At 44.1% G+C, this 22868-nt stretch overlaps 4 protein-coding genes across 9 annotated transcripts in view; 2 read left to right on the top strand and 2 right to left on the bottom strand.

Annotated features, from left to right (window-relative positions):
- LOC105559899 (disintegrin and metalloproteinase domain-containing protein 10) overlaps window positions 1–12486 on the top strand; it is a 46956-nt gene extending 34470 nt beyond the window's left edge. For both annotated transcript variants that reach the window (XM_012008543.1, XM_012008542.1), the window contains 12 exons: window positions 522–712; window positions 1955–2095; window positions 2212–2336; window positions 3150–3278; window positions 3407–3575; window positions 3738–3907; window positions 4500–4667; window positions 4745–4872; window positions 4946–5060; window positions 5133–5267; window positions 5787–6017; window positions 6141–12486. In XM_012008543.1, the coding sequence (XP_011863933.1) occupies window positions 598–712; window positions 1955–2095; window positions 2212–2336; window positions 3150–3278; window positions 3407–3575; window positions 3738–3907; window positions 4500–4667; window positions 4745–4872; window positions 4946–5060; window positions 5133–5267; window positions 5787–6017; window positions 6141–7004 (2490 nt within the window). In that variant the 5' untranslated portion in view covers window positions 522–597 and the 3' untranslated portion in view covers window positions 7005–12486. The remainder of the gene's footprint in view (window positions 1–521; window positions 713–1954; window positions 2096–2211; window positions 2337–3149; window positions 3279–3406; window positions 3576–3737; window positions 3908–4499; window positions 4668–4744; window positions 4873–4945; window positions 5061–5132; window positions 5268–5786; window positions 6018–6140) is intronic.
- Window positions 12487–12795: 309 nt separating this feature from the next.
- LOC105559898 (axoneme-associated protein mst101(2)-like) lies at window positions 12796–16652 on the bottom strand. 3 transcript variants are annotated; one of them, XM_012008540.1, is made up of 6 exons: window positions 16628–16652; window positions 16062–16387; window positions 14052–14569; window positions 13766–13954; window positions 13407–13536; window positions 12796–13253 (listed from the first exon to the last, which is right to left on the bottom strand). In XM_012008540.1, the coding sequence occupies exons 2-6, from the start codon at window positions 16336–16338 to the stop codon at window positions 13036–13038; spliced, it is 1332 nt and encodes a 443-aa protein (XP_011863930.1). In that variant the 5' UTR covers window positions 16339–16387; window positions 16628–16652; the 3' UTR covers window positions 12796–13035. The 3 variants fall into 3 exon arrangements, with proteins under 3 accessions (XP_011863930.1, XP_011863929.1, XP_011863931.1); XM_012008539.1 differs by lacking the exon at window positions 16628–16652 and having other exon boundaries at window positions 16062–16436; XM_012008541.1 differs by lacking the exons at window positions 13407–13536; window positions 16628–16652 and having other exon boundaries at window positions 13151–13253; window positions 16062–16436.
- Window positions 16653–16819: 167 nt separating this feature from the next.
- LOC105559896 (interleukin enhancer-binding factor 2) lies at window positions 16820–20006 on the top strand. Its single transcript, XM_012008534.1, has 5 exons — window positions 16820–16952; window positions 18243–18546; window positions 18630–18936; window positions 19009–19266; window positions 19477–20006. The coding sequence occupies exons 2-5, from the start codon at window positions 18250–18252 to the stop codon at window positions 19761–19763; spliced, it is 1149 nt and encodes a 382-aa protein (XP_011863924.1). The 5' UTR covers window positions 16820–16952; window positions 18243–18249; the 3' UTR covers window positions 19764–20006.
- On the bottom strand, window positions 19822–22858 carry LOC105559897. 3 transcript variants are annotated; one of them, XM_012008536.1, is made up of 4 exons: window positions 22494–22858; window positions 21764–21925; window positions 21192–21417; window positions 19822–21035 (listed from the first exon to the last, which is right to left on the bottom strand). In XM_012008536.1, the coding sequence occupies exons 2-4, from the start codon at window positions 21901–21903 to the stop codon at window positions 20400–20402; spliced, it is 1002 nt and encodes a 333-aa protein (XP_011863926.1). In that variant the 5' UTR covers window positions 21904–21925; window positions 22494–22858; the 3' UTR covers window positions 19822–20399. The 3 variants fall into 3 exon arrangements, with proteins under 3 accessions (XP_011863926.1, XP_011863928.1, XP_011863927.1); XM_012008538.1 differs by lacking the exon at window positions 22494–22858 and adding an exon at window positions 22309–22469; XM_012008537.1 differs by lacking the exon at window positions 22494–22858 and adding an exon at window positions 22154–22281.
- Between the last annotated feature and the right edge of the window lie 10 nt (window positions 22859–22868).

Genomic DNA, 22868 nt, shown 5'->3' with positions numbered 1-22868 from the left:
AACGCGGAAGGGAACGAGGGCTTTTTAAGCGCGAGGAAGTTCGGGCCGGATCGCGTCGGTATAAAATGTGTTTCAGCTTCGAAGATCTATTCAAAGAGCATGGAAAAAAAACCAGGAGAATAAAAGGATATACACGTTGCAGCAGTACGTGACGTAAAGAAACGTTTATTGTAGACTCAAATTTTTTTTCGCTCAAAATGCAACGCTGCGACATGTATATTTTTTTTATGATTGATTCGACGCCGGGAGGAAACGATAAACAACGCGGAAGGGACGACGGCTTCAACTCTAACGTGAAATGCTTGTGTTGACTCTCCCTTCTGGGTCAATTCGCGTGTCAATTGTTAGCGAAGTACCCGGCAACGTGTGTGCTTGTGTGTGCGCGCCGACAAACCGTCGCGAAAGTTGAAATAGAATTGGAGAGGCACCTGGAGGTGCAGCTCCAGGAGGAGTTTGCCCCCGGAGAGGAGGCGAGGCGCGTTTTTCGTCGCGCAATAAAAGCGACCTTATTTTCCTCGCAGCGGCGCGAGCGGCAGAGATCGGATCGCGAGGCACCTGCACAAGCGCGCGACCGTAGATCCCCGGAAGACTACCTGCATGCTCTACTTGCAAGCGGACCATCAGTTTTTCGCGCGATACGGCACGGAGGAAGCCTGTATCGAGGTGATGACGAGGCACGTGCAGAGAGTCAACTCCATCTACAAACACACAGGTGGGTGTTCCTCGCTCGCTCCTCGCGGCGATGCGGTGAGGGAACGATCTAACCAGTTCTCTCGCCGCGACCCGAGGAAAACGTACGATCGCACGAGGACCGAGGGGGGCGGAGAGAGGGGGGGGGGAGGGAAGGAAAAAGTCGGGGAAATTGGAAAGTACTTGAGGAACGCGAAAAACGTCGGGAGAATCTAATTTAAAATGGCCGGGGAGAATATCGGGAGGACACGGGGGGGGGGGAGGAGGAAAAAAAGCGAAGAAATTCAGGGACTTTTCGAGGAATGCCGGCGAACTTTGCGGGAATTATGAAAATTTTCTGGAATTTCACAATTCCCGCCGCGGTCGATGATAATGCGGGAAAGAGTCGCTTTGTTCGATTCTCGCCCGCTGAATTCACGTCCATTTGTGTTTTAATATTAGGCGCAATTAAGCGCGGTATTTATTATCCGCGGAAAATACGATGAAAATAGTAAATTAGTTTCCTTCGGATATTAATATGCGCGCGCCCCCCGCCCCCCTTTTTTGTTTCTCTCGTTCATAATTTTGGCGCACTGTGATATAAAAGCGATGGAATTATAGACGAGACTTGAAATTGCGAAGCCGGCGAAAAAAAACAAATTATTAGCAAATGATTAAGGAAAGTGGAGCAAAACAGAGCTTTCGAATATTATCCATGCGAGTCGAATATTCAATTACACGTGAGAAACATTACAGATGATTACAGAATATAAACTTCAACGAAGCTTCGTGGAAAATCTCAAAGATATTGTCATATTAAATCTCGCGATCTTTTTACAAAGTATAAAGAAGAAGACTTTTTCGAATTTTTAAGTGGCACAAAGCACAATTAAAAAAAGCACACATAGTGTCTACACAATTGCGAAATTAACGCGAGATGTGCTTCAGATGCGTTTCGTGAAAGGTGTGTGCATTTTAAGTATGTTTTTGATAAATATTTTGTTACTCGATATCATCGTAAAACACACACCGGCCTGGCTGTTCGCTCGTATGGTATTTTCATCACCGTATTGCTCCATTATGTATAACGCACACTGAGTTCCACATTACACGCGAATTACTGTGCTTGCACCGGAGAACCGGTAATCGCATGGGAGTCGTCAACGTTAGGTGCACAAGAAACAGGACTGGAATAATGCGCGAGCTGATGCGAACTGTTCCGTTTCGATAAACATGCGATTCGAGAGACAATTAGCGTTTTGAGCAGCGTCACGTTTGCTTCTAGACTTTAATCAAGACGGGCGGCCGGACAACATCAGCTTCATGATCAAGCGCATCAAGGTGCACAGCGATAAGGCGTTGACGGAACGTGACTATCGTTTCCCAGGCAATTACGGGGTGGAGAAATATTTGGAGCTCTTTTCAGGTGAGGGGACGCTGTCGCGCGCCGTTAATGTGCCGCAATACGGCGCAATGTCAATACGTCAATATGCGAACGAGGATTACTAAACCGATAATGCGTTGATGTTTGCCTTGTTATAGAGGAGGATTATGACGCATTCTGCCTGGCTTACATGTTCACGTATCGGGATTTCGAGATGGGAACTCTGGGTCTGGCGTGGACCGGCGATCTCAAGAATGCCGGCGGCGTGTGTGAAAAGAACGGGGTACGCGTGGACGAAATGTATTTAACCAGACCCTTGGAGAAACGTCTCGATTAGATTTTTTTTCAGAAATTTACGAGTGGCGCGGGAGCGACTGAATTTTCACGAGAAATTTAAATTGGAACTTCAAGTATATTAAATTGTAACTTTGACGCAGAGGAAGGTCCCCTATCATGAAACAGGCTCCTAATATGAGACGGCAGGGTGTTTGCTGAATTAATCAACTGTTGGTTTTATCGTTAATTTATTGCCCGTGGAGTGAAATCCGTTTAGTGGTAAATTCAGATTGTGTAATCGTTGCGCAAAAAGATTTGTGATTGAATTTGAACGTTGAAAACCTGCTGTCTCGTATTAGAGGACTTCACTCTATCAAATTAGACGTAAAAGAGATCTGCAATAATTTACCTAACGTTGTGCTTGTACTGTTACGCCCAGAAAAAAAGATTTATTTAAGTTGAACAAATGAGATACGTTGAAATCATGTTTCTCTGAATCTACTAGGAATTTTTATTCACTTCTACCGAAACACTTGCTAGATTTGAAGAGATAGATATGAATCGTCTTAGAGATTCCAGTCTCAAGTCAAGTAAATAAAATGTTGGTTAAGGTAAAGAAATCATTTCTCTGAAATTAATCCGCTTGATTTGAAACTATTTTCTGGGTGTACACTCGAAGAATAATTTGCGGCGATCAGCTGACCGGCTCGGAAAAGGAGGTAGATTTTTCGCCGCGTGACTTCTTTTCGCGAACATCGAAGTGTTAAACCGTCGCGAGTGCGAAACTTAATGGGAAATAATGGTCGAAATAACGTTGCAGCATTACCGCGGCAGCATGAAGTCATTGAACACCGGTATAGTGACCCTATTAAATTACGGGAAGCACGTACCGCCTGCGGTCTCTCACGTTACTTTGGCTCACGAGATCGGCCACAACTTCGGCTCGCCGGTACGTATACACTTGCGTTAGTCGCGTTCAAAACGGCAGTGCGTTCCACATGCCTTGTTACACGACGTTATACCGTCAATAAACGAATGACGGGCACGTCATACATCTCATTGTTCTTTCGCGTCCAGCACGATCCGGAACAATGCACACCGGGCGGCGAGGACGGCAACTTTATAATGTTCGCCCGTGCTACCAGCGGCGACAAACGCAACAACAACCGCTTCAGCCCGTGCAGCCTGAACGCCATAAATCCCGTGCTCAACAGCAAGGCACGTTCGCCAAAGGGATGCTTCACCGGTGAGTTTTACGCCGCGGAAGCGTCGCGGCGAGCGCGATATATCGCGGCGTCGCGTCGCAGCGGGGCGGAATTGATCGAGCCCAGCTTCCCATCCGCTCGTCCAATTATTCTATCCCCGTTTGCTCTAACCCTGACGGTGTACTCTGCATTGTTTATCGTAGAACCGCAAGTATCGCTGTGCGGCAACGGCGTGGTGGAGGAGGGCGAGGAGTGCGACTGCGGCTGGGAGGAGGACTGCAAGGACTCGTGCTGCTTCCCCCAGCGCCGTTACGTGCCGTCCGAGCAGATACCGTGCACGCGCACGACCGGCTCGAGGTGCAGCCCTAGTCAAGTATGTATGACGCTTGTAAAAAATGCGAGCCGGACTGGTATTGTCCGGGGAATTTTAGGACGACTTTTCTCGCTCAAAGTTTAACCCGAAACCTTGTAGCCGCGCTTGCGCTTTTTCAATCTTGAATAGTAAATGCCGCGAGCGCTCGGCCGGTCAAATTTTTCAAATGCCCGTTTGTCCAGCTATGTGTTCGGGCGTTTATCCACTTGTTCAAATATTCAAATGGCGGAATGCATACATGTATGAATGTAGTAACTCTAAATGCGCCACATTTCAATCCATTTTTCATGAAGCCATTATATCTTTAATATTTGATAATATTTCTGCTGCGCGATTGGCCGCGTTTAACGCGATGAACAATGTGCGTTTAATAATTGGCGCACAGCATTTCGCGCAAAGGATATATTGTGATTCGCCGGCGCACACATTCACCGCTGTTCGTTTATTTTGCCAAAAATATTAATTAATTTAAGCGATTTCCGTTAAATTTACTTTAGGCAATTTACTCGCGGATACGCGTAGTGTAATTAAGCGGAGCATCGTGCGTTTGGCACGACGTAATTTCGACGGCTCTGTTTGCTCTCCTTTTCAGGGTCCGTGCTGTACCACCGAGTGCGAGTTTCACTTCGGAAAGAAGTGCAGGGACGACAACGGCTGCCGCGACGCGAGCTTCTGCGACGGTGATTCCCCGCTGTGCCCGCCGTCCATTAACAAACCTAATAAGACCATCTGCAATCGCGAACTGGTTTGCTTCATGGGGGTAGGTATTACTTTCCATACACCCTTTTCTAACGGGTAAATGTGATCTGTCTCATGTTGAAACTTGCGTTTCAACAGGAGTGCACCGGCAGCATTTGCCTGGCGTACGGATTGGAATCTTGCCAATGCATACCAGGCCCGAATGATCCGCCGACGAAGGCTTGCGAGTTATGCTGCCGACTTCCCGGGGAAAATCAACAGTGCCTGTACGTTCGTCTCACATTATTTCGATATCATTTTGCGCGAAAATTTGTTAAATTCAACCGCGCTTCTTCGCAGATCGTCTTTCGACTGGAACTCGCCGCCGTACGATATTCCGGACATGTTCTCGAAACCAGGGACTCCGTGCAACGATTATAACGGCTATTGCGATGTCTTTCAAAAATGCCGTGAGGTAAGTGGAACTTGGTCACAGCGGATGGCGGAGGGTAATGGGTAACGGCGTTAATTAAAATATTTTATTCAGGTCGATCCAAGCGGTCCATTAGCAACTTTAAGGAAGCTCTTATTATCCGACGAGAGCCTTGCTACTTTCAGACGGTGGGTCGCTGAACATTGGTATGCAGTCGCCCTGATAGTTTTAGCGGCGATATCGTTGCTGGTACGTATAAAAGCATCACCAACATTTTCTCTCAAGTTTATCATTAAAATTTAAATTTCTCTAATGTTTCTGTCGTTCATCGCCTCGGTTATTTAATATTTTCGATCGATAACTGCTTTGATGAGATTGTTATATTAAACAAGTCTGTAGAATAAATATGTTTTTAATATATAAAAATGTATGAAATATTAAAAATGTTCAGAAACGGCTAAGGAAAAGAGAAAAATACGACGAGAGTAAGTGTAGGGACACATTAGTACAGTAGACTGTTGCAATCTGATATTTGTTGTAAAATAATTGGATTAATGCTTTTTACAAAAAAATCCTGGCAGCTAGATTTGATTAAGTGAAAAGTAGTTATTTGAATTTTTGATTGTAAGTCACGTATTTCTTATTGGTAAAATATGTACGCGTATAAATATGTAAAGAAGTATGTATTTATATACGATAGTAGTATCTTATTTTTGTATTTCTGAATTATTGTCAATGAGAAGATAAAATTGCTTTCTTTTCTCTTAGGTGGCCAGCATGAGATTACTGGGCAAGCGACCAGACCTGAAGCTAAAGTCCGTCACGATAATCCACAGTTCTACGACGGAAACGGTACGGCTTCCGCCGGAAGGTACGGAAGGAGTGACAGTGCATCCACCGGCGGTACGTGCCAAGCTACCTCTTAGCAGAAAAGTCAGAGAAAAGAGGTGTCATCGCAAACATAAAGATGGTGGCCACGCGGACAAGTCCAATAATAAGGTAACGTTAGTCTGAATAGAAAAATTAAAGAATATATAATCATTTATTTCAATTATCGATGTATTAATATATTATTTGGTATTCGTATTTCGGAAGTTTTAAGTTTCTCGTTTGTATTCACAGGACGCCAAGAAGAAACCGCAGAATCTACAGCCGAAGAGATCATCTACCGGCCAGGTGGACGATGTTGCGCGGAAGAGACCAGCCGAAGTTTCGGCTGCTCTAGCGCAGGAGAACAAACGGAAGAAGATTACATCGGCTAGAGATAAAGGACAAAGTACCAGCAATAATCCGGCCGGCGTCAGCAGCGGCGACAACGACAAGAGGAAGCGAAAGAAGCAACATAGAAAGGAGGTGATCGACTATTCGGCAATGCAAGCGGATAAGGAGCCTGAGACAAACGCCGATCCTAAGAGCAAGGTGCGCTCCTGGTTATTGGCGTCTTCGCAATGCCGACCGGAAATCGGTGCACGGACCAACGTCAACGGTTTGCCGAAGAGCAAGTCGACCCCCGTGGGTCTGACCGTTAGCGGAGGGGCAGTGGGGTCCAGAGTGCCGGTCTCGAGGCAACAGGCGTTGACATCCGCTCGACGTCCTGGCGCGGAAGCCGGAAGGGCGGAGCTGAAGAACTCGTCGAACTCCCTCGCCAGGAAGGAACGGGCGAGGCTTCAGGTTGTGTACAAGCCGCCGTTCCGGTTCAGCGTGAAGCTACGCAAGTCCGATAAAGTGGCGCAGGCACCGGCCACAGCCGTAAATCACACGAGCGCGAACGGTAGAACAGCGAAGCTGCCGAGAACCGGGGTGCTTCTGCGAACGGCCAAGAGGAAGGACCGAGTCAGGATAGGCAGAGCACGGCAAATCGCTCCCACCGGCATCGGTAACAGCGGCGGCGATCTGCCAGAACCGGCCAACTCCGACTTGCACACCGTACCCTCCGATCTGGAAGTGCTGCTGTCCGAGAGCGAGTTCCTCTTCTCGGACACGTGACCATGGATTTCGATAATCTTTGATTTGATTTCGAATCGCTACGCAAATAAGTAGGTCTTGCATTTTCATCCCTTATATCCGAGCGCGAGAATAGATAATACTTTAGGATGTGCGGGATGATAGATAGTTTCGCGTTGAATTGCTAGCTCGTGCGTGGGAAAATCCCGTCCGAGAACGTGGAAGGGAAGATTCGTTTAGTTGCTAATTTGCGTCCGATCTGTCGAACGATATCTTGATACGTTTTTCTTTCAACTCTTCGCTCTGTGCGCACGTCGAAAAGACGTGTTGCATCGATCTTCGTCATTCTTCCTTTCCGCATCTGCAGAGTGGAGTAATAGCTTGGCGACCGATACGTTTGCGAACGTTCGCGCCGCAGCGCGATGAACGTTTCTCACGCGTGATTGCGATGAACGGAATTTGCGCAGACGAACGTATGAGGTGCGCCGACGTTAGTTTTTCGACGATCAAGCCAGTTTTCTTCCAAAGAAAGGGGCCAAATCCATCGTTTAAAGTGCGACTGGTGTAAGCGCCGCAAATATATAAATGTTGATCTACTCGTCTAATATTTCCCGGAGAACTATGCTGAAAGCAGATTACAATTCGTTTTCGATGGTAGCTTTAAATTTTCAGGGATCAGTGCGCAACGTTAATCTCAAAATGCAACGCGGTATTTTGGGGCGTCGAAAGTAATGCTTTATCTTAAAGTCTCTTTACACTGTGCCTGTGCTGTTACTCTGTACCCTCTTTTCTGACGCTTAGGGAAAGTCACGTCCGAGAATGGCGTAGTTTTCGTTTAAATGGCGATATATATCGATCGTAAGAGGATGACAAAAGGTGAATTGCGTCGACAGCCTTGATTGACTAACTTCTATTAGTCGCTCCCTTTGAGATTATAGCCCTAGTTATAACGTAGTCGTAACCGGACACTGCAGTTACAGCCGTTGCTATGATACGGCTATAAAATACTCTATATTTTAACCTTAGCTGTAACATAGCTATTATATACTTTATATTATGGCCCTAGCTATAATATAACTAAACATGATAAAATTGCGACATTATATCTTTAGCTATGATATAATTAACGTGTAACTTTATATTATAGCTACTGTTATAATGTAATGTATTAGCGTTTGTTCTGTAGCTAGGGCTATGGTATCGACGCAGAGGAACAAAACTTAGCATACCACGATCAGAGCTGACCTGACGTTGATGGGAGCAACTGTTGAAACGTCAGGTAAGTTCCGAACAGATCGTCGGGAGGTTCTCTTGTTTCTTCGCCACCCGATCTGCCTGTAACGTTAAAGTAACGTTAATTCACTCGTGGTTCCTATTGTCGACAATTTTTAATCGCATCTCGCGAAGCATCTTATCGGATATACTTTGCATCTTCAGTACATCCGTGAGAATCGCGAGACGAGCCGACAACGGATGTTGCTTATATTTTTAAGACTGTACAAAATATCTTCAGTGGCACCTGCGACTTTTCGGCGATTTCCGTTGCTCGCGATTGTTAACGGGGGACGTGCCGTTTCTCCTACTTCATATTCAATCGTCAAATCCGATATCTGGTGCTATCGTGTGGTACTTACGCCTCTTATGTGTCTGATCACACTTCTGAACTGTAACTTCCAGTTGTAAATATGCTTTATCGCTCAGACATTCCTGTTCGCTCTGTAAAAGATAAGTTGATTAATTAGAATCGACAGCTAATTGCTCTTTTATAATTAAATCTTTTCCAAAGATACTTCTGCCAAAAAATATCCGCATAATCAACGCAAGAGACAACACTTTCAATTCGATACTTTCCGATAACGATAAAATCAATTTGTAATAAAGTGTTAATGCAACAAAAACGTTCTTGTCGCACTTGCTTGGAATTACGAGTGTTCTAAAAGTCGGACATTTACAAAACGGGCAGCTATCGATTCTGCTTAATTGACGTTCCTTTGCAGCGCATTGCCGAATGTGTTTGCCGAGTTTAAGTTCCTTGCGCTCGCGGCACGTGCACTCGAGCTAAAAGCATATCTCGGTACAGAGTATTCGCGTGTTCGCGTTTCACGTTTTCAGCTTCGTGTGCATTCCCCTCGGGTGTGTCGCCGCGATCCCCATGAGCTGCCACGATTTCACCCATGACGACAAACCGCGATAAGCCGGCTCGGTTAATCGTTATGAAATCGATTAAACTAGCTCTTATTAGCCAACACGTATGAGTACGGTTAATGCATCCTCTTTAAGATCCGTTTACGATCGCCGATTTCTCATACCGTAATTTCGGCCTGACGCGCCGAAAACGTACGAGGGATCGCTCTGTATAATAAAGTAACATGGTCGGATCGATACGGACTCGATACTCAAGGATAATAACATTAATAATATTAATACGCTCGTTGGCGGCATTCATTTTTGTATCATTCCTTAACAACAAGTATTATTCAGCGGGAGAACGAGAGAGGTAGAGATAACGTAAAATAACTAGCTACATTTGCGTGTAGATTACTGAACGATGTAAACAGGGTCTGGTAGGTTTCTTTTAATTCGATTGGAGCTATTTGACTAAAATTATTGATATCACTGTGTACTTTCATAATTTAACGTAAGCAGGTTGCATTTAATTTAAAATGTACACCGTTCGAAGTTAAATAAATTAGCTCTTCCGGCGAGTGAATATTTAATCTTCGATCTGCGTACTGTTTTGACTTAAAGGGAGCTCGTTGCTAATTAATCAAATTTCATTTTTTAGCTTTTCAAAGTACGTGTCGATTAATTATACGTAAGCGATACATTTTTGCAAGAGCTTACAGCTATTGGTAGCGAATAATTAAACTTATACTTGCATAGCGCTACATTCTATTGATATACGTTTGTCAAAAACAAATTGGAAGCCTAATTTCTTAAGTGAACGATGCTTCAACTTCCAAAACTCATAAGAACATTTATAATTATTATGTATGATTATTACGTAAACTAAGACTTCGCAAAAATTGTACTTTGTCTAACGTGGTAACTATACGTGGCCGACCGTGTTTTGTACGTCCATAATTAGTTTTACAACTACGAAGCTGGTGTTCATAGTTGAAGAATTCGCAAAAGAGATCCGCTTGTGTATGTGCGCGCGCACACACGTGTTCACACACAAACGTATACGCGCTCCCGTAAATGTACTTAATTCATAAGAAGATGTGATGTTACTTTTACATGAACCCATAGGCAGAATTGCTTAAATAAGGAAGCGTGCTTTTACTTTCAAGACCGAGCTGTGTTATATCCTGTCTTGAATTAATCGGGAATTGAAATCGATGTCATTTCGGCGAGTTAAATTCTCGATGCTGTACCGTGGTGGGAAACGGCTGAATGAAATTTAATTCAGCGGGATTTATCGCGTTAAATTGAATGCCTTCTGTAAAAGAGGAATTTACCTCGACGTGATTCTTAATTCAGTAAGAAGTTAATTTTTAATTCACGAGCCATTCAAAGTATTTGAAAAATTGATACGTTTTCCGTGTCGAGAAGGGAAGAGAGCGGAAGGACCGGAGACATTAGCTTCGCGTAGAGCGTCTGTAGCATTTAAATCCGCTGAAATCTCAGTTTCAATTCACGAGTCTTTAAACCGATTGTGAGCCATGTCGCGCGATTCGCTTTGTTGTGCCTAGTCGCTGCGCAGAAATCGCTACACGAATTCGCGTGCGAGCGCGGCGAGCGTTTTTAATCCGTATTAATCCGGACACACTCGTTAACTTCGTTCGTACTCCGTTGTGTCTATACGCATCTATACATACATACATATATATATACACATATATTGTGATACATACTTATATATGTCGTACAAGTAAGTAGTACGTATTCCGCTTTGGTCGTAAGATTTGCATTACAATCTAAAAACAGGAGGAAAGGGAGTGAGTGCAAGAAAGCGTGTAGCGCTTGATCGTAGAATCAGCAGGTAGACTGCAGAAATATTCAGATATTCGGATTCTGTAATGTGTAGATGATAAAATGTAGCTGTTACCCTTGTGTAGTCTGTCTACCGGGAGACTTACAATTAGTCGCGGCGAAGTGAATCAAATTCGTAAATTCGCGTATTGCAACGCGATCGACAGTTTTCTACGATCCCAAGAATCCGACGTGCGGGGAACGCGAGCATACGAGAAAAGTTTTGCGCTCCATGGAGCTCACTTTGGGCCGCGGCGAGTCCCGATCGCTAATCGAGGAAACAATCAATTTATAGCGAAATCAAAGCGGATCGTTCACTGAGAAACGTGAAGGAATTTAGAAAGAAAAGTAGATGTCGGTCAGTCTTAAAAATCACACATTATAACATCTGTATTTTTTTTCATTTGGCGCACGGTTTAGCATAGAAACTTAAACGCAACTTGTTTATTTAACAAATTGAACTACGCACGATTGACCACTGTACTTAATTCTTACTGTTAAATTAGAAGAAAAAATTATAGTTGTATAGTTAAGAGAGAAAACCAGTAAGAGAATCAAAAGCTTTTCACGAAACATACGCTAGGGAAAAAAGATTGGTGTTGAAAGGAATTCTGATTTCCATTGGAATTTCTCAAGCGAATAAGAACAGAAATGGAATAATAAAGCAAGGGTGTTTCCAATAGAAATTAGATTTCTTCCAACTCCGTTTATTTTGCAAGAGAAGATTGATTTACTTTTGTAGAAAAGGGTAACAGCTCCCTTGAGCTCCGAGATTCGATCATCGGCAAGAGCGAATCACCGACTTTTGTATACTACTAAATTACTGCCTTCCAGCTGAACAGTCTTGTAAAATAAAGTGACGGACCGATGCACACATACCACTTTATTTACCGAATAAGACATGGCGAAACTCTTGCCTCCCTTTCCAGCTGGAAGGTAGCGGTCTAATAGTATATAGAAGTCTGTGGTGCGAATTATCAAGCAGGAAAAATTGCTGGTGTTACCGGTATCGGCGTAAAATCTTTTCCCGTATGCACGCGTGCTCGTCGTATGAGAAAGCATCGTAGTTCAGTAGTCGTAGCACTGAACACACTATTTTTGATCCGCGAGTGATGAGATAGGGCTGAGCGACCGTGGCGATTAGCTAGCCACCCAACAAATTGATCGCTCGTACTTACAGTTAATACCGTAGTCATTCCCGTTAAGCTCGAGTGCTTCTTGTTCCATTTAAACGATTAGCAATGGCGGGGGTGGTGGGATCGCACGTGTGTCCCCCCGCATGCCAAATGATACAACACTCGGATCCGAACAAAGTCGAGGGCACAAGTGGTCTCGATCCGAACCTATTCGGAATATTTGATACGTCCGAGAGGCGAGACTGTTATATTATTTTAACTCTTATCACATAAACTTATAATTGATATAAGATGGGGCTGCTGTATTTTTACACGGACTTTGTACAAATATAACGGAGGAGTCCTCGCGGGGAAACCCCTGTTCCGGGGAGGTATGTACATACTGTATACCAATAAATACTAGACGAAATGTGGATGAACGGGAAAGCTGCGACTGTGCAAGGAAAACAAGTACGGGCGTGTTTTCATTTAGTATAAATTTTTGCGATAGAAAAATACGCGTGCTTTGATGTAGGGAGAAGTGGAAGGGATTGAGGGAAAACTGGTTTTCCATCAAGGGATATAAATTAAATATGATTGCAATAGGATAATTTAAAATGGCGTGTGTTTTTTATACCTTAAATGGACTTTCGGAATTCTCGGTTTTCGTACTCGTTATTGCGCGGTCGTGTGCTTCAAACTTTACATGGCAATATTTTATTATCTTTTTGAATATGATGCTTTAGCAGATTTTTAACTCCTACAGATTGGACAACATTGGGCGAGACATTTAATTAAATTGTAAATCAATTCTGTTTTTTACCTTTTAGGTATTTACATATGTATATATTATTGATTGTATTGTTATGTATTTGTACAATTTTCTACTGGAATTTTTTGTTTGTTAATCTCATACATTTCATTTGTGACGCAGATTTTTAGGGAATCTTATTGATGTCAAATCTATCGATTGCAAATTTGTATCATTCAGCAAAGCCTCTAATGCCTGCATCAAACATCTGTATTTTTGCAATCCTGTTATTTTCATTTTTATCTTTGAACTGTTTCACGCTCGTTGTACTCAACTGATTCGAATTTTTATCATGCAAACCAATTTCAGATTGCCGTCGCAAAATATCCACAACGTAAGTAACTCTGTTATTTGTTATAGCTTCCTTTAATTCTTCTCCATATTGGATTTCTGTAATATAATTTGTCTAATATTAATTACTAACATTTTCGACATTTGTGCCATACATTTGAACGATGGGTACATTGAAACTAAGATTGCATGGATGTGTTCCATAATCCAAAATCACATAAATATTAGAATATAATATTAATACAAGTTTACTTCTCGCGTGTCGTGCGTTCTTGTCTTCTCTTTCTTTTTCGATACTTTTCTTTCGTTCTTCGGCTAAATATTGCGCAAATGCGGCATCGATCGCTTCATCTCTCGCTTTACGTTCAGCTTTTTGTTTCATCTGGTTTCAAATGGTAGGAAGATTTGACACTTTTACACATGAATTTCTACCACATTATCTTTATAGTTTCTACATTCACGTAAGAAATAAGTGATTCATAAGTGACTTAAATTTGTTATATCAATAATTCCAGACAGAACTTAGTTCGAAGAAATTCTTAAATATGACTCTTTGTAAAAAAATTCAATTCAATGTAAACACTGTAATAATTTGATGAATCAAGCATTACTATTTCTTGGAAGGATTCAGCACATTTTCTCGATGCAGGCTTGACCGATTCTTTCGTCCACTTGCTCCTCTGTTCTTCCCGATACCATTCGTCGGCGATCTCCTGCTTCTTTCTCTCTTTGCACACGTTAGCCAGCAGTTCTCTAGCTACATTATCTATCGCCGTTTCCCTCGCCGCGCGAAGCCTCGTCTACACACCGAAAAACGTAGGAGCCGAAGTTCTCTTTTCCTAAATTCAGCTATCAGCTCAATGTTACGTACATTCATCCGAAAAACCCCGATTTTACCTTCGCACCGAGCTCTCTCTCTTGCCGGGCTTCCTTCTCCGCAATTATGCGAGCAATCCTCTCGTCTTCTTCCCTCAACGCTTCCTTATATTTCCTCTCCCAGGCGTTCTTAGCCGCCAAAGACGCGACCATCTCTGCTCTCAGAAGAACCGCATCGTCTTCCTTCTTTTTCCTCAACTTTGCATCATCTTCCTGAGTCTTCCGCATCGCTCGCTCCACCGTCTTACGATCCTGCTCCTTCTCCTCGGTTCTTCTCTGTCGAATCCGTCGACGATTATCCGCCAATTGATTCTGCAGAGCGTCACGCGAGCTTCGCTTCTTCCCTTCATCTTCGGCCTGTTGTAGTTTCTCATTGGTTTTATCTTCGCGCCAGAGCCTCAATAGTTCCGCTTGACTCGCTTCCAGACGAACTTTCTCTTCTATTAGACGCGTTCGGGCTTCATTCAGAGCACAAATCGGTGGCGATCGCGCGGATGATTTCACTCGAGTCGGTTTTAGCGCACGGTTTATTTCTTCGTCTGTAAGTCGAAAAGAAATTCGATTTCGTGTACAGCACCGCCAGGATGAAAGTCTCCGCGAGGAACAATGCACACGAGATGAAGAGAAGAATAGCGATAGATCCCTTTCGCGAGGTCGTATCTCGATCTTACGCAATTTCCGGTTTGTCTGCTCAAACTCTCATCCTGGACCAGAGATACGAGCTTGCGAAAGAGACGAGTCGATAGGCAATATTGATTCCAGGTAGCACAGAGAATCTAAAAAAAGCACAGTGCATTGGCTAAACATTGGACCAATACAACCAAATACCCAGATAGCACAAGACACTCCTACGGACATTTTAAGAATATTCTTCAAAAACATTTGGAATATTCCATGGGTCATTCTTATATATTTATCTTATGTTCGTGGAACATTTGACTGGCACTACAATAAAATTTTTCGAATGTATGGCATGATCACAGGTTTCACTGCCTTTTGCGTAAGATCAATGTATCACACAATAGACAATGTGCAATACATAAACTCGATGAATGTTAAATCCGAACGAATATTTCAAAGACATTCTCGACGAATAGTCTAAAAATATTCTTCTTTATTATGAATATACGATTTCTAATTGTAATAATTATATACAGGGTGTTATGTAATACCCGCATCAACGCTTACTGTGGGATAGAGTGGACTAGACTAAGTCGAAAAGTCCTGTACCACTTTGCAGGTTCTGCAATAGTTAACGAGTTTATTAATTATTAAAAATCGCTGTCTTAAGGCCTGTGTCCACGGTGCTAGAACTTGATCCAAGCTCTAGTTCCGAGAAATGCGTAGCCAATCAACTTGCAGCTTTTATGGAATAGCTGCGAGTTGATTGGCCACACATCAAGTTCTAGCATCGTGGACACAGGCCTTTAGACCGGTCCACTGCCCAATTCAAACGTACAGCGAGATCGATCGATCGTTACTAGGCGCACCGAGAGTTGTAACGATCGATCGATCTCGCTGCACGTTTGAATTGGGCAGTGGACCGGTCTAATTGTAAGACAGCGATTTTTAATAATTAATAACTCGTTAATTATTGCAAAACCTGCAAAGTGGTATTGGACTTTTCGACTTAGTCTAGTCCACTCTATCCCACAATAAACGTTGATGCGGGTATTACATAACACCCTGTATATATTTATAGAATATTTTATTGGAACATTCTGAAATGAAGAATACTCGCGCTCCAAAATTCATAGAACTCACGGGTGCTGTCTGGGCATTGAGCCAATGTTTAACTGCAGTGTTTGGTCAATGTACTTGTTCTACCAGGGAAATTTTTTACCGGGCTACAAGAACGTGCGCCACGGAGTTCTATTTGGAATTCAATTAGAACGCGGATTACGCTGATTCGTAAAGAAATGAATTCTTTGTAAGTTTGCAACGACGATCCGGGCTACAATTGAGCTTGTATCTCGCGGACGAACAATTTCCGACGAGATGCCGGGCGCGATTATCCGTAAATCGTTATACTTCTCTTTCGCCGCGACAGCTCGGCGGCCAGCCTGTGCGCCAATTCAATCTCTTCTTGCTTCGCTTCCGCAGCTGCCCCGGCCCGAGACCGTTCCTCCGTCAAAAGGGCTTCCCGTTGCTCGGCCTGCGTGCGACGTCGCGCGATTTTCTTGTCGCATCGCTTCACCATCGACGCCCGTCTCGCCTCCAATGCAGCCTCCCTCTCGTCCCTTAGCTTCCTGTCATCCTGGTCTACCTTCGTGTCCACCAAGTACCATCCTCTGCGGGCTTTCACCATCTTTACGTCGCGCCACGATGCGACTCCTTCCGGCGGCGTCAGCGAGCGGCTGCGCGACAATTGAGCAATTTCAAGTTGGGTAAATTATCCTTTTTTTTTTAAAAAACTAAGTTAAGTTAAAGTTAACAGCCGTGAAAATATAACTTAAGTTAAGACACAAGTTAATCCACAACAAAAATTGAATTGAATCGAAGGCTAAGTTAATAACAAAAAGAAATTGAAAAGTCAAAAGTTAAGCCTGGCCGCCATTTTTTCGCAATAAACTTAGAACAAAATGTTTAGACATTACCACCCTGTCACGGCTCTGAGTCCTTTATTTCTTGAAATTTGTGTTTAACGCCATATGAGCCGTACCGATTTGTTTTATTTTTATATAAATAAATCGCGTTGAATTTCACGTTCCGGCGCTCGGACAATCGATGCGACGCTGCACGCGGAATCTCCATATTGTCATTCAACCCGTCAGTCAGATGGCGCTGGTCGAATGCACCTCGACCGCCGGCACAAAAGGGCAGGGCGCCGGAAGCCGGAATCGCTTTGCGCGGCGGACACCGGATCGCGAGTTTTGTTCGTTGACAAATTGCCACCACGTCTTTCCAGTTTGCGCCTTTCGGGTACGTATGGTCCACTCGTGCGAGCTGCGGAAACGTTTCGCTTTCGCGCGCGCGTGCCGAAAACGCCCCGCCGTCCGCGTAGATGTGTCGTGCGCGCGCGCGCGCGCGTCGCTTAGGTTAACCCGAGGCGTCGTATTGATTTCTGTTCTGCTTCGTTCGCGAATTCTGCAGGTATTATTTTCGACGGCTGAACGATGGGGGTTTCAGAAAGGGGACTATTCGTCAGGTTTCCGGGACGGAAAGTCGAAGAAGCTATACGCATTTCACTTGTATATTCTCTGATTCGTCTGTAACGAGCTCGACCTAACCTGTCCGGCGTTGCATGCGCTCCTCTGCCGCAAGTTTGTCCAGGTTTCAGCTCATATTTCCCTAAGGAGTATCTGTGCAAAATTGGCGCCAGATTAGTCGAAGGGTTTCCCCATACAGCACCAAAGCCTTCAGAAGCATTTCAGAAAACATTGCAATGTTTAAAGAGTAGAGATAAGGGCAATGTTATAGGTTTTTTGTGGCAAAAAACGTGTCTTAACAAAGTCAGCAAAATGAATTTAGGGCGTGGGGTGGGATATCTAGTTTAGTAATAGCCTGTATTTTCCTACAGAATCGTAGGGTGATTTATTTCCCTTGGGGTGAAATCTGTTTAGTGGAAAATACATTATTAGACTGCGCGATCGCCGCGAAAGAAGATTGTGATTGAACTTGGTGCCCATGTTGTAAACCCGCTGTCTTGTATTAGAAGCCTATCTCGTAGGAGACTACTGTACACTCGCTCTATTTTCTACATGTCACCCAAACAATGCGTACGCCTAAAAGACGTCTCAGAGATGACTTGTAAACACGCGTGCTGTGTGGGAAGTTATTCGTGTAAAATTGATGGGTAGGTTGAAAGTTGGCCGAGTGAGAGGAGGCACAGGTGAGAGGTGCGTTGGAAAAGGGGCTGAGGGAGAGGAAAGAAGGGTGTGGATTCGGAGGAAAGTGATGAGGAGGTGAGGCGCAGGAAGTGGAGGGGAAGATAGGGAGTCGGGAAGTTGTAGCAAGGAAATTATTATCCTTCTGCGACACTGTACAACTCGCTTATATACTTGTCGCGTAAATTGTATGTAGAACATTCGCTCCTAGATCTCGCTTGAAAAGGACCTAAAGCAAAGGTCGAAACGTTGCGAATCCAAAGGCGTATTCAATAAATGTGGCCAGATGAGGCCGATTAAAATTTGAAATCTGTTTTTACATCAGTACTGGCAATCTGACGAGATACACCAAGGAAATTATTGTTAATATTACTCTCTGTTGTAGAAACAATATGGTGCGAGGTCGTGGGGGAATGATCAGAGGCGGCCGAGGCGGTATGGGACGTGGAATGGGCTTTCCACGGAAGCAATTCCTACCGCGACACCCGTTTGACTATACGCTCTGCGAGGCGGCTTTCCCGCGCGTTAAAGCGGCTCCGGACGAATCGGACTTCCAGTCTGCTCTGGTGAAGAAAAATGCGGACATGTGCCCGACACCGAAGGAGCAGTCTTCCATCTTGAACCTTGTGACCAAACTGCAGACGGTCCTTGATAATCTGATTGTCGCGCCAGGGACCTTCGAGGCTTGCGTAAGTACACGCGCTTCTATTGCGAATTCAACTTTTATCCCTTTGTGTCGCGCGTCACGCGTATTGTTTGCCCTCCTGTGCAGCAATTGGAGGAAGTGCGACAAGTCGGCAGTTTCAAGAAAGGTACGATGATAAAGGGCCACAATGTCGCTGATATCGTTGTCATTCTAAAAACTTTGCCGACGAAGACGGCAGTGGAGGCACTCGGGAACAAAGTCAACAACGAGCTGAAGGCCGTCAACTCGAAGGAGGTCTTCAGAGTTATGCAGACAGAGCGTGGATTCGATATCGCTAACAACGAGGCCACTGTGCGCGTATTAATAACCACATTGCACCAGAATCTACGCAAGTTGGAGTCGGAGCAACACTTGGATGTCAAAATTTGTCAAGGTGATTCTCGCGCTTTTTACAGACAACAGTTCTTAACATTTGTTACTGTGAAACGCGTGGTTTGCTTTGTAGGTCATCTTGCCGCTATCAGACATTCTCGCTGGTTCGAAGAAAACGCTCATCATTCTAGCATCAAGGTCTTAATTAGATTACTTCGTGATCTTCGAAGCAAATTTGAAGGCCTTGAGCCGTTGTCTCCGTGGATGCTGGATCTGTTGGCACATAATGCTATAATGAACAATCCTAGCAGGCAGGCGTTGCCGATAAATCAGGCGTACAAGAGGGTGCTGCAGCTGCTCGCTTCCGGATTGTTTCTTCCGGGATCAGCGGGTACGTTAAAAGTGGTCCTTGTTCTTGGAATTAAAACATCTTTGGTAGTTGCAATTGAAAATTACATGACGTCAGGAGAAAGAAAATCTGTACGATCGATGAACTGCAGAAAACATAATCGCGTTCTAATTCCAAATAATTGACGCAGATATCGGCTTAATTATGTAGACTTTCTGTGAACTATAACACATATATGTATATTTTTTTTAGGTATATCTGATCCATGCGAAGGTGGAAATATACGTGTTCATACAGCATTGACACTCGAACAACAAGATCTCGTGTGTCTCACTGCCCAAACATTGCTGCGTGTACTGGCCCATGGTGGCTACAGACCATTACTGGAGGGCTCCAACAAACTCGCAGTAGAGATGAGCGTGTGGGCGGGAGGCGTAGTGGCAAGCCCATTGGAGAAGGCGTACGAACCACCCACGGAGCAGGAGCAGCAGGAGGACATGGACGAGAGCAATGAGGAGATGATCACCGAGAGTGTATAGGTTCTCGAGTAAAATTTGGAAACCTTCATTCTGAGGGTTATCTCATTATTACTATCTTGTCTTACAAACGTATATTTATAACACATTTTGCACACATACATCTCATGACAAGGTAATTCCATTGACGAAATTATACTTTTAAATGCAGTTGATATTTGTATCTCGGACAATTTGACGACACAAGTGCGTCCCCGACATGTGAGACTCGGCGTAAAGTAAAAATATAGATTAATGTGCATTCTACTCGATTAAGTAACTTATTTTACTCTTCTAAGTATCTTCCGCATATACAGCACTTTAAGCATCTACACTTTCAACATCGATTGTATAAATTCCATGGAGAGATTTGATCTCCGGAGATTAGTCCTGTGTAAATTTCCTTTTATCGAAAAATGTATCTGATTTCCTTAAACATTTGGTTGATAACTGTATTGCGACATGTAAATATGTTGGGAGATCAGTGTTTTTTATATACTTGGAAAAATTCCGTTCCACATCCACCGATCCCACGGTATCATGTACACATATGAACTATGTGCTTGTACATATTTCGTATGTATTTGCAGTTTGGCAGTGATATGCATGTCACAAGCGTGTAACGAAACGTGGTAGAAAATGTCAGTCCTCATTTAGAACCTAGTGTAGGCAAGGATCGTTCTCCGGGGTTCTGGCGACCCGCGCGCAATTAACCATACGGGAACTGGTGCCCGGGCGGACCGGCACCTTGAAGAGCTTGCCCTGCGGCATGCACACGCAGACCTTGTACTGCTCGTGGCTCGTGGTTGGACTCTGCAGGAACATCGGCGCCACCGGGAGAGTCTCCACGTCGATGGAAACGCCGTCCTTGGCATCCAGCACGACGCTGCCGTTGACGCTTTTCAAGAAGATGTCGCGATCGGCGCTCCACACGATATTCTTGCTCTCTATGCGCACGCCTTCCGCGCCGTGCAACGAGACCTCGTTGTTGGACTTGATCTCCAAGCTCTCGTTGACCGGCGACGTAATCCGATGGGTCTCCGCGATCCTCACGTCGATCGTCTTGACGCCGCTCGGCAGACCGAAGTTCGGGAAGTCCGTGGTGAAGTAGGTCGCGCCGGTACGCGGGTCCTTCACCTCGAACGACTCTACTTGCGACATGGTGGTACCGTTCGGTAGGACACCCAGCTTCGAGTGCGGATGCCTCTTTACATCGACGTGCACCCCAGCCTCGTCGCCGGATATCTCCATCGGCTCGTCGCCGTAACTCTGGCAGACGCCCGACTGCAGGGATATCTTCAAGAAATGCGGAGTAACGTGACACGATGTCAATACTTGCGAGGAGATATAGCATACTCTACTCGGCTTTTTGTGTTATTTTAGTTTTTTAATTACTCTTGTCTAAGTATGTTGTCCATTTTAAATGTCAAATGTATAAATGTGTATACGTACTTTGTCCAAATCTGTTCTTCCGTAGAATTTGACGAGGTTTTCGTCCGGGATTACTTCCATAGCTTCCATTCCCTGACTTATACGCAAAACAGCGATGACAGTGATGTTTAGGAAAAGATTGCAGAGGCCGATTATCGCCAGGACCAAAGTCAACGCCCAGAGACAGTAACGTTTCTTTATGGATTTTTCGCCCATCGACGACATGCCGTGCGAGGAGGCGATTGTCCTGTTAACATCGCCCAGACAGACGATTAATCGTCCGAAATTATTTTAACTTGATGCACTTCGATATTTTTTAGACTAATTGTATTCAATTATTATATTTTTTAATTAATTCCGATCGGTAATTATTTCTGTTTTTTTACTTATTCTCTCTAAATACATTGTAACGATATAAAGAGGAACAAAGTACATTGGTAGCGAAGCAGAAAGCAGGTGTGATGGAGTAAAATATTGAAATAATCTTTCTAAAGAAAATAAGAGTAATGCGGCTTACTATAAATATCTTTTTTTTAGAAACATTAATAGCAGCTATTGCTAACAATCTAATGCACGATTGCTTTCTTATTCACCTCGCATGCATGCTGCCGCAACTATTTTGGCGAATGATGCCCTTGATCAGGGGCCCGTCGCTGTTGGATAGATTATCATCTGCCTTCGATATCGATGGCGAACCGGTGTCATTTCCACATACATCTAGAAGAGCCGACATCGAACGTTCTACCGTCTACCTGCTGAAAATTAAACATTGTCAAGGTTGTTATACGCAAGAGTTGCGTCGAAAGGTCAAGTGGTAAATTATCTCGGTAAATTATAAAGTATAAATATGGAATTTTACAAGAGAAATATTTATTTGGTTAATTGAAGAAAAAGATTAGTTCCGTAAAGATTCGTTCTATATTGATGTGTTATAAATCAAGATTTCTATTCATGTTCTTTCGATGATTTCAGAAAACACATACCAAATCTTACACCACATTAAGATAATTATATAAAGTAGTATATTCGTGGCAATGTTTGATCTTATCGTCTTATGTCGTTACAAGTTACAGTGTACCATACGAATATAACTACGTTATAATATATGCGGTCTTATCGCACATATAACGATGTATACCTCGTGCTCTCGTCATCGCGATAGTCTTAATTAAAGCCGCAGAACCGGTTTCGCGATTTGCTACCAGAAATAACACTCTTATTCGAGAAATCGTCCTTCGCACTCAACGGCGAGCTCTTCTACGTCGAATGCATCCGCCTTGCCGCGAGACGTGTGGTCGGTCGCGTGGCATGCGATTTTCTTACCTCGGCTGGGACCAGCAACGTCGCGGTGAGGCCGCCGCCTCTTCGGATAAACGAAAATAGACGACCGCGTTACGTTACGGACTTTCGCGGATTCTCCGACGACCGGGAGCGATGGAAGTAGGTGAAGATACACCGGTCGGCGCTTGCGCGTCCAGGGATCAATGCCGAGTGTCCTCAGGAATTCTACCTACCCGCGCGCATCCGCCTCGGGGAGTTTGTACATTCGCGCTTCTTTTTGACCACGCGAGAAATGGAGCGACATTGAAAGTCGCAGGCAAATAGTCACATAAGTCCACGGGACGCACACTGAGAAACATTTCCGTCGGATAAACCAATTAAATAGTGTTTCCGATGGCTAATTTTTCCGATTAAATT

This window comes from Vollenhovia emeryi, unplaced genomic scaffold (assembly GCF_000949405.1).
Source record: "Vollenhovia emeryi isolate VEMERY1.0 unplaced genomic scaffold, V.emery_V1.0 DF939249.1, whole genome shotgun sequence".
In the NCBI taxonomy this organism is placed as follows: Eukaryota; Metazoa; Arthropoda; class Insecta; order Hymenoptera; family Formicidae; genus Vollenhovia; species Vollenhovia emeryi.
This window is presented reverse-complemented; position numbering and strand designations above follow the sequence as displayed.

What these genes read in the sequence shown, in the direction of transcription:
- LOC105559898 (XM_012008540.1), bottom strand. Translation starts at nt 16,338, where the DNA reads ATGGTGAAAGCCCGCAGAGGATGGTACTTGGTGGACACGAAGGTAGAC. An exon ending in CTGAATCCTTCCAAGAAATA is followed by an intron (nt 13,537 to 13,765) that starts GTAATGCTTGAT and finishes ATTTGAAACCAG; the next exon opens with ATGAAACAAAAAGCTGAACG. An exon ending in GAACGCACGACACGCGAGAA is followed by an intron (nt 13,254 to 13,406) that starts GTAAACTTGTAT and finishes ATTATATTACAG; the next exon opens with AAATCCAATATGGAGAAGAA.
- LOC105559896 (XM_012008534.1), top strand. Translation starts at nt 18,250, where the DNA reads ATGGTGCGAGGTCGTGGGGGAATGATCAGAGGCGGCCGAGGCGGTATG. An exon ending in GGATGTCAAAATTTGTCAAG is followed by an intron (nt 18,937 to 19,008) that starts GTGATTCTCGCG and finishes TTTGCTTTGTAG; the next exon opens with GTCATCTTGCCGCTATCAGA. An exon ending in GTTTCTTCCGGGATCAGCGG is followed by an intron (nt 19,267 to 19,476) that starts GTACGTTAAAAG and finishes TATTTTTTTTAG; the next exon opens with GTATATCTGATCCATGCGAA.
- LOC105559897 (XM_012008536.1), bottom strand. Translation starts at nt 21,903, where the DNA reads ATGTCGGCTCTTCTAGATGTATGTGGAAATGACACCGGTTCGCCATCG. An exon ending in TGCGGCAGCATGCATGCGAG is followed by an intron (nt 21,418 to 21,763) that starts GTGAATAAGAAA and finishes CGATGTTAACAG; the next exon opens with GACAATCGCCTCCTCGCACG. An exon ending in GAAGAACAGATTTGGACAAA is followed by an intron (nt 21,036 to 21,191) that starts GTACGTATACAC and finishes CATTTCTTGAAG; the next exon opens with ATATCCCTGCAGTCGGGCGT.